Below are 11968 nucleotides of genomic sequence, written 5' to 3'. Positions count from 1 at the left end.
GGTATTTGATGTTATGTGAACTTACTGAGGTTGTTGATTTTTAGTTTGGGTGCTCTTTGCACGATGCTTATCAATTATATTGTATTGGTACTATGTTGTTTATGCTCTGTATCAATTGAACTGTTTTGGATTTTTGTTTTGGAATATAATGATTGTTAAAGGAGCTCTTGGGTTTATTTTTAGCTTTTGAAATCAGTCTTGAGCTTGTACTGATTCAATTATTATCTGTTGTTTTGTGTTGTGTGAGTGCTTTCTATCTTCTCTGAATTAGTGTACTTGTTATTATGTTCTTGATGATTTTACTTTGATTGATAGCACGGTCTCTAGGTTGTGAGAATTACTGTCAAATAGTCTAGTTTTTGTTATCTGATTTTGGATTGGGACTGGTTCAGTTTTGTTAGTTTTGTCTGTAAGTTTCACATATGTTATCTTCTGACTAGCAAGAGTAAGCAAGTGCTCGGTGAACGCCTTGTTTTCTTCCGGCACTTATTGAGAGTTTAAGCTTTCTGCTAGATCCCGTTTGTTTTGCAAATGACAAATTTTAAATCGGCACCAGAGGTTAAAAGAAAGGTACTTCTCTTTGTCCCAAGAGTTTGATTGCAGACTCCCTATTTTTTGCATTGTGATTTTAATCGAGTCAAAACTTTTCTATTAGTTTCAGTTTACCTTTGTTTGTTAAAGTTAGAGACTAGTAGTCTGGGCAGTGTTGTGGGTAATTAGATCTACCTAGACCTGTAAATGGACCGGATTTGGATCGGATCGACCTAAATCCAAATCCGTTTACTTAAAAAAAAAATTCGATCCAAACCCGCTCCGTTAACCCGGCGGATCATTGATAGCTCGATCCAAATCCGTATCCGTCGGATTAACTGATACCCGATCCGCTAATCCGACCCGTTTATAATTTCAAATATTTTAAAATTTTAAATAGTAATATTAAATTTATATTATGATATCTCATAAGATATTAATAAAATATTAAAACAACATGAAAAGTATTACCAAAACTAGAATTACATTATTAAAATTCTTAATGCTTTTTGGAATCTTTGGTGATGGACTGTTCCTTAGATTTCTGCAAAAAATTTGTATTTAGAAATTCTTCATATTTTATATTTTATATTTAAAAAAAAAAAATAATAATATATTAATAAAAAATAATATTTTATTATTACGAAAACGGGACGGATCATTAACTGATCGGATCGACCTAAATCCGTATTTGATCCGTTAAATAAATGGGTTAACGGATTCGGATCAATGGATCAAAATTTTCGATCCAAACCCGTCCAATAGCCATGGATCTGGAACGGGTACGGATCAAAATCCGATCCATTTACAGGTCTAGATCTACCTGGTTGTTGTCAGCGTTTTGTGTCATGATTGAGGAAGTTTAATTTTATTTATTTATTTATTTTAGTTTCTTTGTGTTTGGGTACTTGTTCTTTTCAGCGTTTTTGATTGATGTATTTTGCTGGTGTAAGAATGTTCAGTTTCCTTTTGGATCGGCCCTTTGTTGGTGGAGTTAATTATGTATTGCAACTTTGTTGTGGAGGAATGTTGCATTGGTTACATGCTCTATTGCTGGTTAGCTTTTATTGCATGTAGTGACACCATAGCTTTTGTTTTGGTTAATTTCAGTCCAGGTTCTTTTTCTTCTCTGGAAGTTGAAATTTTTACTTGATGTAGTATTTCAATCTTTGGTTTTATAGTACTAGTTGAGTTAAGATTTTGCGTCAATTATGTTGAATTTTAATTGTTTTTTTTTTTTTTTCTTTCTGCTTGTACCTCTTTCGGCTTCTAATGAACTAAAATTTGATGCCATAGTTGTCTTTTCTGGATCTCGATTCTTCACATTGTTTTTTACACTCAATGATAAATGGGTCCTGATGTGTTTGCTCAGAGAATTGATTATTGCCATCTTGTTACAGTTTGTCTGCATTGGCTCTAGTGAAGAGATGGAGGATAATGAACATGATGGAGATGGTCCGGAAAGACAAGAAATGGAGTTGTTAAGAAATGCAATTGCATAAAGTCTAATGAATGCATCTACTTAGCATTTAGTTGCAAATTTCAAGTGACTTCAATTTATTTTGTGTAATGGTTCCCGTTGAACTATGGTCGGGAAATTAATCCAAATATTCTTGACTTATTTTGTGTAATAGTCAAACATAATATGCATATTGAAGAGTTTAAAGTAAAAATTTTATTCGGTCCAACCAATGGTACAAGAATAATACATGAGAAATTTTTTTATTTGGTATAGTTACATAATCAAAAAACAAAATTTTGTGTTTTAGTAGCATATCAAAGCATGTATACCAATTTTGGTAATTATACCCAGCCAAAGCACTTTTGCCTTACAACTTACCAAACACCTACAAATTGCTTTTCATTCTCACAGCACTTTTAAAAACAGTTTACCAAACACCTCAGCTGCTTCCTCTCACAGCAAGTTCGGAAGTGCTTCTTCTCACAGCACAGCAATCCCAAACTAAGCCTTTCTCCCACGGCGATCCAATTTTATAGTTCTTGTTCACAAGAGATTCTTTGCTATCATGCTCATATTTTGACACTCTTTCCCGGCCTCGATATCCCTTAGATGGGAGGGACTTCTTAGTTTCGACATGAATGTGACTTCGATAATCAGTTGCTGAATTGGAATTTGCATGACATTTCATACCTCTAAGGCTCTAACTACATATCTCAATTATTGGTTGCCTTTTTACGTACGGGGGATATGACCATGCAATTTTGCATTCCATCAAGCTAAAATGATTTCTAGATGCTTGTGTACATCTAATAATTTTTTTTTTCCTCTTATCAAGGGTCGTTCTAGTTAGACCTCCAAATTTGATATTTGTACCTCTCCTGCTTATTAAACCTCTAAATCACTTTTCTGAATACTTATTTAGCTAATTAGACCTCCTTAATTTTACCAAAACACTCTTACACAACTAACATGAAGAATTTTTTTTATTGATAATCATGAACTACATACAATAACGTGAAGTTGAAACAAGTGATCTCAATCAAATGGAAATTTGGTTTAAGCAAGTTAATCTTAGATCTCCACCCACAACCTTTTTACCATCCTTTTATTAAAACCCAGATTCTGTATCATCATCTTCCACCATTTAGTGATTATGGAAGTCGATATGCCCTCTTTATTTATGTATTTCCCAACTATGGGGTTGGAGTTTGAAAGACGGAAGTATAATTCATCAGGCACTCTCTCAAGATGTAATTTTTGTTTCTGTACAATTTGGAGAAGGTCAGAAGGACCTTTGAATTTGGAATGTTAAGTCTGTGTTTGTAAGCTGGGTTTGGAGACTATAGCCATGATTCCATGAATTTGGAACTCCAATTTTTTTTTTTTTTTGGGTCGATGGTACTCCAATTGGATTGGGTTGTTCTTGCAATCATATTTGGGATTCAATAATAACTTGGGTTAATGTTTTGGCGTCATCTTTTTTCTCTCTTTGAATGAAAACAGAAAGAGTAAAAAGGAAGATGGTGGAGGAAGAATATATATACTTTGCAAGTAAACAGAAAAATTGAAGAGGTTTGTCGTGGAGGTAAGAATAATATGTGTTTGAATATATATTATAAACCCTTATTTGTCATTTCATATAAGTTGACAAAATCTAATAAAAATAAAAAAAATATGGAGATCCAAATATTTGGAGGTCCAACTAGAACCTCCCTTCATTTTATGGTAGAACTGTGCATTTACTCATTATATTGCTCAACTTTTATATTTAATCATCTATGGTTTATATGGAAGAGCCAGATAATGGATTATTCAACTTCTGATTCTTGCTTACACAATGACAATATTGTTTCCCTTGACTGACTAGCATATGTATATAGTGCAAAAATGTATGTAATTCTTCATTCCCATTGGGCTTAATTGCCAAAATACTTCATAAATTTGGCTATAATTGTTAGTTTACACTTCAAAATTGCAATTGTAAAAATTTACCTCATAAACTTAACAATAATTGTCAATTTACACTCTCTCCATTAACTATAACTTTTTACATAAAATTTTGCTTCAGTCTGGGTCTAAGAGGTTTTGAAGATTTCAAGAAAATATGTGCTAAAATAAGCAATCTGTGATTAAAAATTGACATGCTTCAGGATTGACTTTTGCCGAAGAAACTAAGTTCCACCAAACTCCCATCAAAATACTATATTTATCTCTATTGTAAATCACAGCAAGTTCATGACTCATTTATCCACATTTCCAGGAACTTCATGACAACAATTATTGGAAAATTTCCACCAACTTCATTGTTACTGATTTTGTTTGGTAAAAAGTAAAAACTTAAAATGTTATAAAAAAAGAAGAAGTAAAAAGTAAAACCTTATGACTATTTAAATTCATCAACACTTTACTCTTTTGAGTCTTTTCCTCTTTTTCTCCAAGTCAGTCAATGCCCGTGAGCCATGCAAGTGACACGTGGACACAGGAGAATGGATATCCTATTTGGCTTTTTGATCAGGTACTCTGCCAGTGAGCATCTCCATTCTCAATTCTCCACGTGTCTCTCCAATGGCCCACAAGATCATAGTAATCGAGACACGCTAAACCCCACTTTCAAATCACCTCCCTTGATCAAGCAGACTTCCCTACTCTAACCAAAATCTCACCGTCACAGTAGCGAGTAGTCTCTCAATCCCACACTCGCGAAGACGCTTTCCTTAAATGAGAAAAAAACAAAAAAGAATTGGAAACGTGAAAATACCAAGAACGGGTTTGTTTTGGGGGCACGAAATGAAATATAGTGGACTCAGAGAAGACCAGCAGTCCTCTCCAGTCATTGCTTTCTCTCTCTAAATTTCCAAAATTGATTCTCACACTCTCTCTCGAAACCCTAACCCCCATTCTCTATACCACAACACTCTTCCGCTTCTCGTCGCCCGCTCGCCGTAGACTCGCCACGGCGTCGTTTCGGCTTCCGGCGTGTCGCATTATCGGCGTTTCTCCGCGTTGTCGGTGATAGCCGGAAGGAAGAAGGAGGGAGAGTAGGGGTTTTGGCTCTGTGGGACTTGTACGACGGCGTTGGTGATCGGTCTTTGTTTTGATCAACATTCCGGCGTTTTGGCTCGCCGGAGAGGAACGATTGGGGTATCGGAGGCTCTGTGGGAAAAGAGGTTTGTTGAGTGAAACTGCGAAGGTAGTTTCTGAACCTAATCCAAGTGATTTAGCTTAAACAGAGGCGTTCCGTATTTTGGGGCAACCAAACAGAGGGGACTAGTTACTCAGAAAAATTTTCTGCTTTGCATATAGATGGTTGTGTTGATTTTGTTGATTGTTGAGCAGAATTGCTTGTTCTTTTGTAAAATAAATGTTAGGAAAAAAGAAGAAGAAAGAATTGAGCCTGGTTGTATGTTCTGTAATCTGTAGCCGAAACTTCACCAATCTTTGGTTAAATTCAATGTTTTCTTCTTGGTGAAAAAGTGTTGTTTTGGTATTGTTTATGTGCAATTATATGTAGGAGCGGAACAAGCATTTGGTATTTTACATATATCAGCACCTTGAGTGGTTGTTACACTGGCACATTGGTACCTGTTTAGCCTTCATGTAAGCAATGGCAAGTCATTGAATTAGATTTCTAAGGCTGGATGCAAATGTAGGGTTCTTTTTGTTTATTTGTTTAATCAGGTAAGAGTTAGAGAGGATGTTATTTCAAATCGAATTCCATGTAAAGGTAAAAAAGGCAATTTGACATAACTTTGGTGCATGTCCCTAAGATATTGAACAGATATTACAATTCCTGACTTACTGAGTATTTGTGAAATGTTTGGATGTGTGGTTTTGCTCACCAAGAAAGAGATTTTAAAACTGTATGTGTAAGTCTTTCTTTCTCATATATATGAGACCGGAATTAGGACTTCAAGTTTTATATATGGCTGGAAGTCGAGAAGCTTAATCTATTACCTCACCATCTGCATAATCGTGTGGCTTTGAGATATTTTTAAGGAAAGAAACAAATTTTACTTATTATAACTAAAGTCAATGTTAATGGGGTAAATAAGTAAAATCTGTAAGTGTGAGATAACAAGATTTTGTTTAGTTTTGAAGACAGTAAATAGCCTTACATTTGGAACTAATTAGACAGTCACTAATTGTAATAGTTACTGTTCATTTTAAAGTGTGCTTAAAGATGATCTAAAAATGTTAAAAGTAGGTAAAGAACTTTTATGCCTTATCTACATAGATTCTTATAGTTGGCTGCTGTGCTGGAGTGGATGCTACTTGAGTGACGAAAAAGAGCTGTGTATGAGCATCATTGTTAAAGATCAATTGCTGATCAAATCATCAGGCTGACTTCTCATATATATCAAGATTTACATGTCTCACTTAATTATACTGGTCTTATATGCATGAGTTTTGCTTGCTGGTGACAAACATCTCCTTCTTGTATAATGTTGTAGGTTAGTTTTCTAATGCCTAGTGGTTGTTCATGATTAATCTCGTTCTCCTGTTTATATGCACAAATGAAAAGTCATTTCTATTTGTCATTATCTTTGTGAAGCATATGTTCTGGTTTTACTTGTGTAGTAATGTCTCAGGTACCAAAGACTGCTGCGTATAACAAATGTTGCTGTTAGTAGTGTTGTTACTTTCATGGTGCATTTAGGTTGCATAAAATAGATATTTAAGTTTTGTTTCTCTTTTTGACTAATAATTTACTGCTTGAGTTTTGTTTGGTGCATTTAGGATGACTAAATATTTAAGTTTGGTGCATTTAGGATGACTGAAATATATGTGATCATGAATTAGTCAAATTACACTACAAAATTATGAAAAATAATTGAAATGACGGATTTTGACTCATGATTCAGATTGATTGGTATTTAAGTGAAGGTTCCACATTCTCACTGAAATAAATAAAGTTGCCGTTATTTAGTCCTTCAAGGGGGATCTAAATTGTTTTTGGGGTCTCTGTTTGTGGCTTGTTTTTTTTTTTTTTTTTTGCAGGATATGCTTGTATCTTATTGCTATGTTTAGTAGCTTGAAAGAGAAAGAAGTGAGAGGCAATCAGAAGTTTAATGTTAGATTTTGTTCTGCATTTCAGGTTTGATATGTCTCACAGATCAAAGGAAGAAAAGGATAAGTGGTCTGATTTCAAGTACTATGAGGACAAGTATTATAATGAGTTAAAGAAAGGTAGTTACAAAATAAACAATTCTGATTCAACTTACAGATGTCCGTTTTGCCATGAGAAAAGGAGGCAAAGTTACCAACTTAGGGAGCTTTCACGACATGCTTATTCTATCGGCAGAGGCTCACATAGCAGGGGTATAAAAGATGAAGCCAAGCACTGGGCTTTGAAGAGTTATATAGATAAATATGTTGATGTGAAGAGTCGGTTAGAATCTGCAGACAAGATAGAACGGCCTAGAGAACTTGCACCCAAGGTAGCAGGACTGGAACAATCTGCAGTCAAGCTAGAAGGGCCTAGAGAACCTGCTCGCAAGAGAGAACGGGAACCTGCACCCATCAGAGAACTTCCTATAGAGCCTGCACCAAAGAGAGAACGCCATTTAGAGCCTGCACCGCAGAGAGAATCCCCTATAGAATCTGCAACCAAGATTGAATCCCCTAAACTGAATGATGATAAATTGTTTGTATGGCCTGTGGTGGGCGTTTTGGCAAACATTAAAACTGAGTTCAAAGGTGGGAAACATGTTGGCGAAAGTGGTTCTAAAATGAAAGCCGAGTTGACAGCAAAAGGTTTTAACCCTGTGAGGGTTCATCCGTTATGGAATTTTCGGGGTCACTCTGGTTTTGCAATTGTTGAATTTGAGAATAACTGGGAAGGTTTCAACAATGGAATGTCCTTTGAGAAAAGTTTTGAAGTTGAGCGCCATGGAAAAAGGGACTATAATCTGATGAGGAATAAAGGAGATCAATTATATGGATGGGTTGCTCGGGATGATGATTACAATTCAAGAAGCATTGTAAGTGATTATCTCCGCAAGAATGGAGATTTGAAAACTGTTTCTGGTCAGCAAGCTGAGGAACAGAGAAAAACTACAAAGCTTGTATCCAATCTTAAAAACACCTTGGAGATAAAGAATTCAGATCTTGAGGAGATGCAAAACAAATATCACAAGACTGCTAATTCCTTAAACAAGGTAGTGCTTGAAAGGGATGCGATACTTAAAGCTTTCAATGACGGTATGCTCAAAACTTCAGTAGTGTATAATTGAATGCACTTTTGAAGTAACTTTTCATTTTCCCAGTTCAATATTGTGATATCTTACTTTGAATGCTTAAGAGTTCTTCAACTCTGTATAATTGAGTGCACTTTTGAATTTAAAGGTTCATTTCAGTTTTGTGATTGCTTACTTTGAATCTCACTTTATGTTGTTAGAAAGAGAGAAAAGGCAACAAGTGGAAAAAGAACAGCTCAGCAGAATATTGAGGGACCATGAGAAAGCCGCAGAGCAGTTGGAAAATCAAAAAAAAGAGCTTGAGCGCCGTGAGAAGCAACTGCAACAACGTAGGGCACAAAATGATAGCGAGAGGAGGAAACTCCATCATGATAGGCAAATGGTAATTTTATTGTTCTCCTCTATCAAAGAGCTTGGGCTCTGTTTGGATGTGTGGGGTTGCACCACTGTCATTAACTGTCAGGTTGTATTAGTTTCTTGTTTTAAGTCAGTTTAAGTTTGATATTGATCTAACTTATAAGTTGTTTGCGCGTTAAGCTTGGAAATTAAACTGCTAGAAGGAGAAGAGAAACTAAGAGAATGGGATCAAAGAAGTATTCCACTTATATGAGACACTAAGAGACATTAAACCTTTTACATTTTTGCTGGACCACTTATATGATGTTCATTATATTGAGAAAACTCCTGATACTTAGTTAGAATAAGAAAGAGGATTCATCATCTCTTGTTCTACTTGCTTCTTGTTTGAGTTGTTACAAATCTGACCTCATTCAAGTTTCAATTTCTAGCATTCCTATAATATGTTTCATTCTTTTTCGTGTATATATTATGGTTGTATTTCATCGATTACTGCTCTCTTTTGACTAGTCTAGGGTTCAGAATCTGATTGTTTGATATATATATATATATGTCCATCTTATTGCAAATTATTACTTGGTAATAGCTGATAGATGTCTTTCTCTTTTAGAATGCAAGGGCTACCCTGGAACAGAAAAAAGCTGATGAAAATATGTTACGGTTGGCGGAAGAACAAAAGGTTTATTTTCCATTTATTTCATTTCTGATACTTTGTGGAATGGATGAATGAATATTTGAAATTTTGTCTTTGGTAATTGACTGAAATTGCAGAAACAAAAGGAGGAACTTCGTAAAAAAGTCATTCAATTGGAAAAGGAGCTGGAAAAAAAACAAGCACTGGAGCTGGAAATAGAGCAGATGAGAGGTGCTCTAAAGACGATGAAACACATGGATGAAGATGAGGACATGGATGCCAAGAAGAAGATGAATGAGATCAAACAAAACTTGGAGGAGAAGGAGCAGGAGTATGATGCTGTAGAAGCACTTCATCAAGCGCTTGTGGTCAAGGAGCGGAGAAATAATGATGAAGTGCAGGAGGCTCGCAAGGAGCTAGTCAATGTATGCACGTTTGACTGTTGCTTGGTTCATTGAATCTACTATTTCTTGGTTCATTGAATTATATATCTCCATACTCTATACAGAAATAATTTATGTATAACTGATATGCATAGTTGGATAAAAGCTTCCAAATTATGACTCTAATCTTGTATTTTGCAGGGATTATGGGATTCAACAAGCCAGGGCAATAAGACCCGTGTTAATATTGGTGTGAAGAGAATGGGAGACCTTGACGTCAGACCATTTCAGATTGCTATCAAGAGCCGATATTCCAAAGAAGAAGCGGATGTGAAGACATTGGAGGTATGCTCTCTTTGGGATAAATATCTTGCGGATCCAAACTGGCATCCATTCAAGATCATTACTGATAAAGAAGGGCGTCATAAGGTATACAATTAACTTCTTTTGTTGTTGTTCTTGCTAGTTATGTTTGATTTATTATGAGTGCATCAGGTTTAAGTTTAGATTTTTTCAGGTGATTGCCTTGTCATTATGAGCTCCTGGGGTTTTGTTGAAGAAAAATTCATGTGGTCAATCCTTTGCTTGCAACTGGCACATGTTTTTTTTATATTTTGGGTTGTTGTTGTTGTTCCTGATAATCTTGTCAACTTGGTTCTCATCACATTCTCGTCACAAATCACAATAGAGGGGAACTGTATCTTTCTTAGTATTATGCGCTGTCTCACAGTGAGCTTGCAACTGGCACATGTTTTTTAATTTGTTTTTGTTGTTGGTTCCTGATAATCTTGTCAACTTGATTCTCATCACCCTCTTTTCACAAATCACAATAAGGGGGATTGTATCTATATCTTAGTATCATGCGCTGTCTCACAGCGAGCTTGTCCCTTAAGTTAGTTTGTCTTGTTGGGTGCAGGAGATTATAGATGAAGAAGATGAAAAACTGGCAAGTTTGAAGAATGAGCTTGGTGATGAAGTGTTCCAGGCAGTTGTCACTGCCTTGATCGAACTGAATGAGTATAATCCCAGTGGCAGGTATTCAATAAAAGAGCTATGGAACTACAAAGAAGGGAGGAAGGCCACTCTGAAAGAGGGAGCAAGTTATATTCTGAAGCAGTGGAAACTGCTGAAGGGTCGGAGAAGAAACTGAAGGCAAGTGTTTAAATTTTACTTATGATATAGCAAATATATAGTAATTATCTTTCAATATTATATGCATGTAGACATATAGTAGTTAAGTTATCAATTGGATGAAAAGATTGGTTTGGGAATGTGGTTATGTATAGTGACCTGTGCTTACATCAGTTTTCATTATTTAGAATCTTAGATTAATGTGTTCCAAAGTGCTGTTATTGAAATGGATTCCCTTATACATTGTAATCAATTTTGAACTTGGAACATATCTTTGAAGATCCTGTAAATTAGTCCAATTAACATTGGACTTAGATATTATGGGATCGTGGTTAGCATAAAATATAATTTTGTTTCACCTACGATTTATGTTGTAATATAGATTATGATACACAGTATAATTTCTAATATCTAGATTCAATATCCTGACCAGAATGATCTTGTTTCTAGGCATTGTGGATGGAGAGTGCTTCAAGAGCTTCGGTTTTGTGTTGTTGAACGACTGGCTGCTGTCGAGGTCTTTGCTCTTGCTTAACTTTTGTCGGAAGAATAGATGTAAACTTAGGACATTTCTTTTGGTGGGAGACAGAGTTGGGAGTTCGCGAGATAAGAACCGCTGTGTTAGTTATGCCTTTAATTGTTGTTGGAACATACTATTGTGCATGGTCGCATTTGGCCTCTCATTGACCCCCGAATTAGTTGGGGCCTAGATCCCCCCAGATTTACTATGAATGTTTTCTTAACCCTTTCAATGTATTTGTTATCTTGGATGGCACGGCAGACATGGGATCATTTCCTGTTTGCTATCAAGATCTTCAGTTGTGCTTCTTCGGACCCCATCCAATGAAGCAAGATTAGTCCAATTTAAGTTTTCAGGTCTGGAAGTTCAATTGAATATTCCAAATTCCTGTAAAAGAAACAAGGTCAAAGCTTGAAGTTGCAAGAGAATACACTTTGGCCACAAACTCAAAATTGAAATGAAGAAGCTTTGAATTAGCTGCTCCCAGAGATAATCCCAATACATGATTTTCATTTATACTATCGGTTGCAGTAAATACAAATGTTGTTTGTATCTTACTACACCAAAGTTTGCTATCGTTATTGCGATAAAGAAAAAAATTGGTACTGCAATACCAAATTGCATAACGTGTATTTGAAAGTGACATTATGGCTTGAACTAGTTGCCAACAATGACATTCTTATATTAAAGGTATGTCTAAAACCTGTTTCTTCTATTGTTGTTGCTAGAGGAGGCTCACTGACCAGAAGCAAT

At 35.6% G+C, this 11968-nt stretch overlaps 1 protein-coding gene across 1 annotated transcript; it reads left to right on the top strand.

Annotated features, from left to right (window-relative positions):
• Positions 1 to 4847: 4847 nt before the first annotated feature.
• Positions 4848 to 11567, top strand: LOC133732145 (factor of DNA methylation 4-like). The gene is made up of 8 exons (XM_062159626.1): positions 4848 to 5183; positions 7089 to 8194; positions 8391 to 8572; positions 9158 to 9226; positions 9319 to 9606; positions 9766 to 9993; positions 10481 to 10716; positions 11146 to 11567. Exons 2-7 carry the CDS (start codon positions 7096 to 7098, stop codon positions 10712 to 10714), a joined length of 2100 nt encoding a protein of 699 aa, XP_062015610.1. The 5' UTR covers positions 4848 to 5183; positions 7089 to 7095; the 3' UTR covers positions 10715 to 10716; positions 11146 to 11567.
• Positions 11568 to 11968: the final 401 nt, after the last annotated feature.

Source organism: Rosa rugosa, chromosome 2 (assembly GCF_958449725.1).
Source record: "Rosa rugosa chromosome 2, drRosRugo1.1, whole genome shotgun sequence".
Taxonomy (NCBI): domain Eukaryota; kingdom Viridiplantae; phylum Streptophyta; class Magnoliopsida; order Rosales; family Rosaceae; genus Rosa; species Rosa rugosa.
Note: the sequence above shows the minus strand (reverse complement) of the source record. Positions and strands in the feature narration are given on the sequence as shown.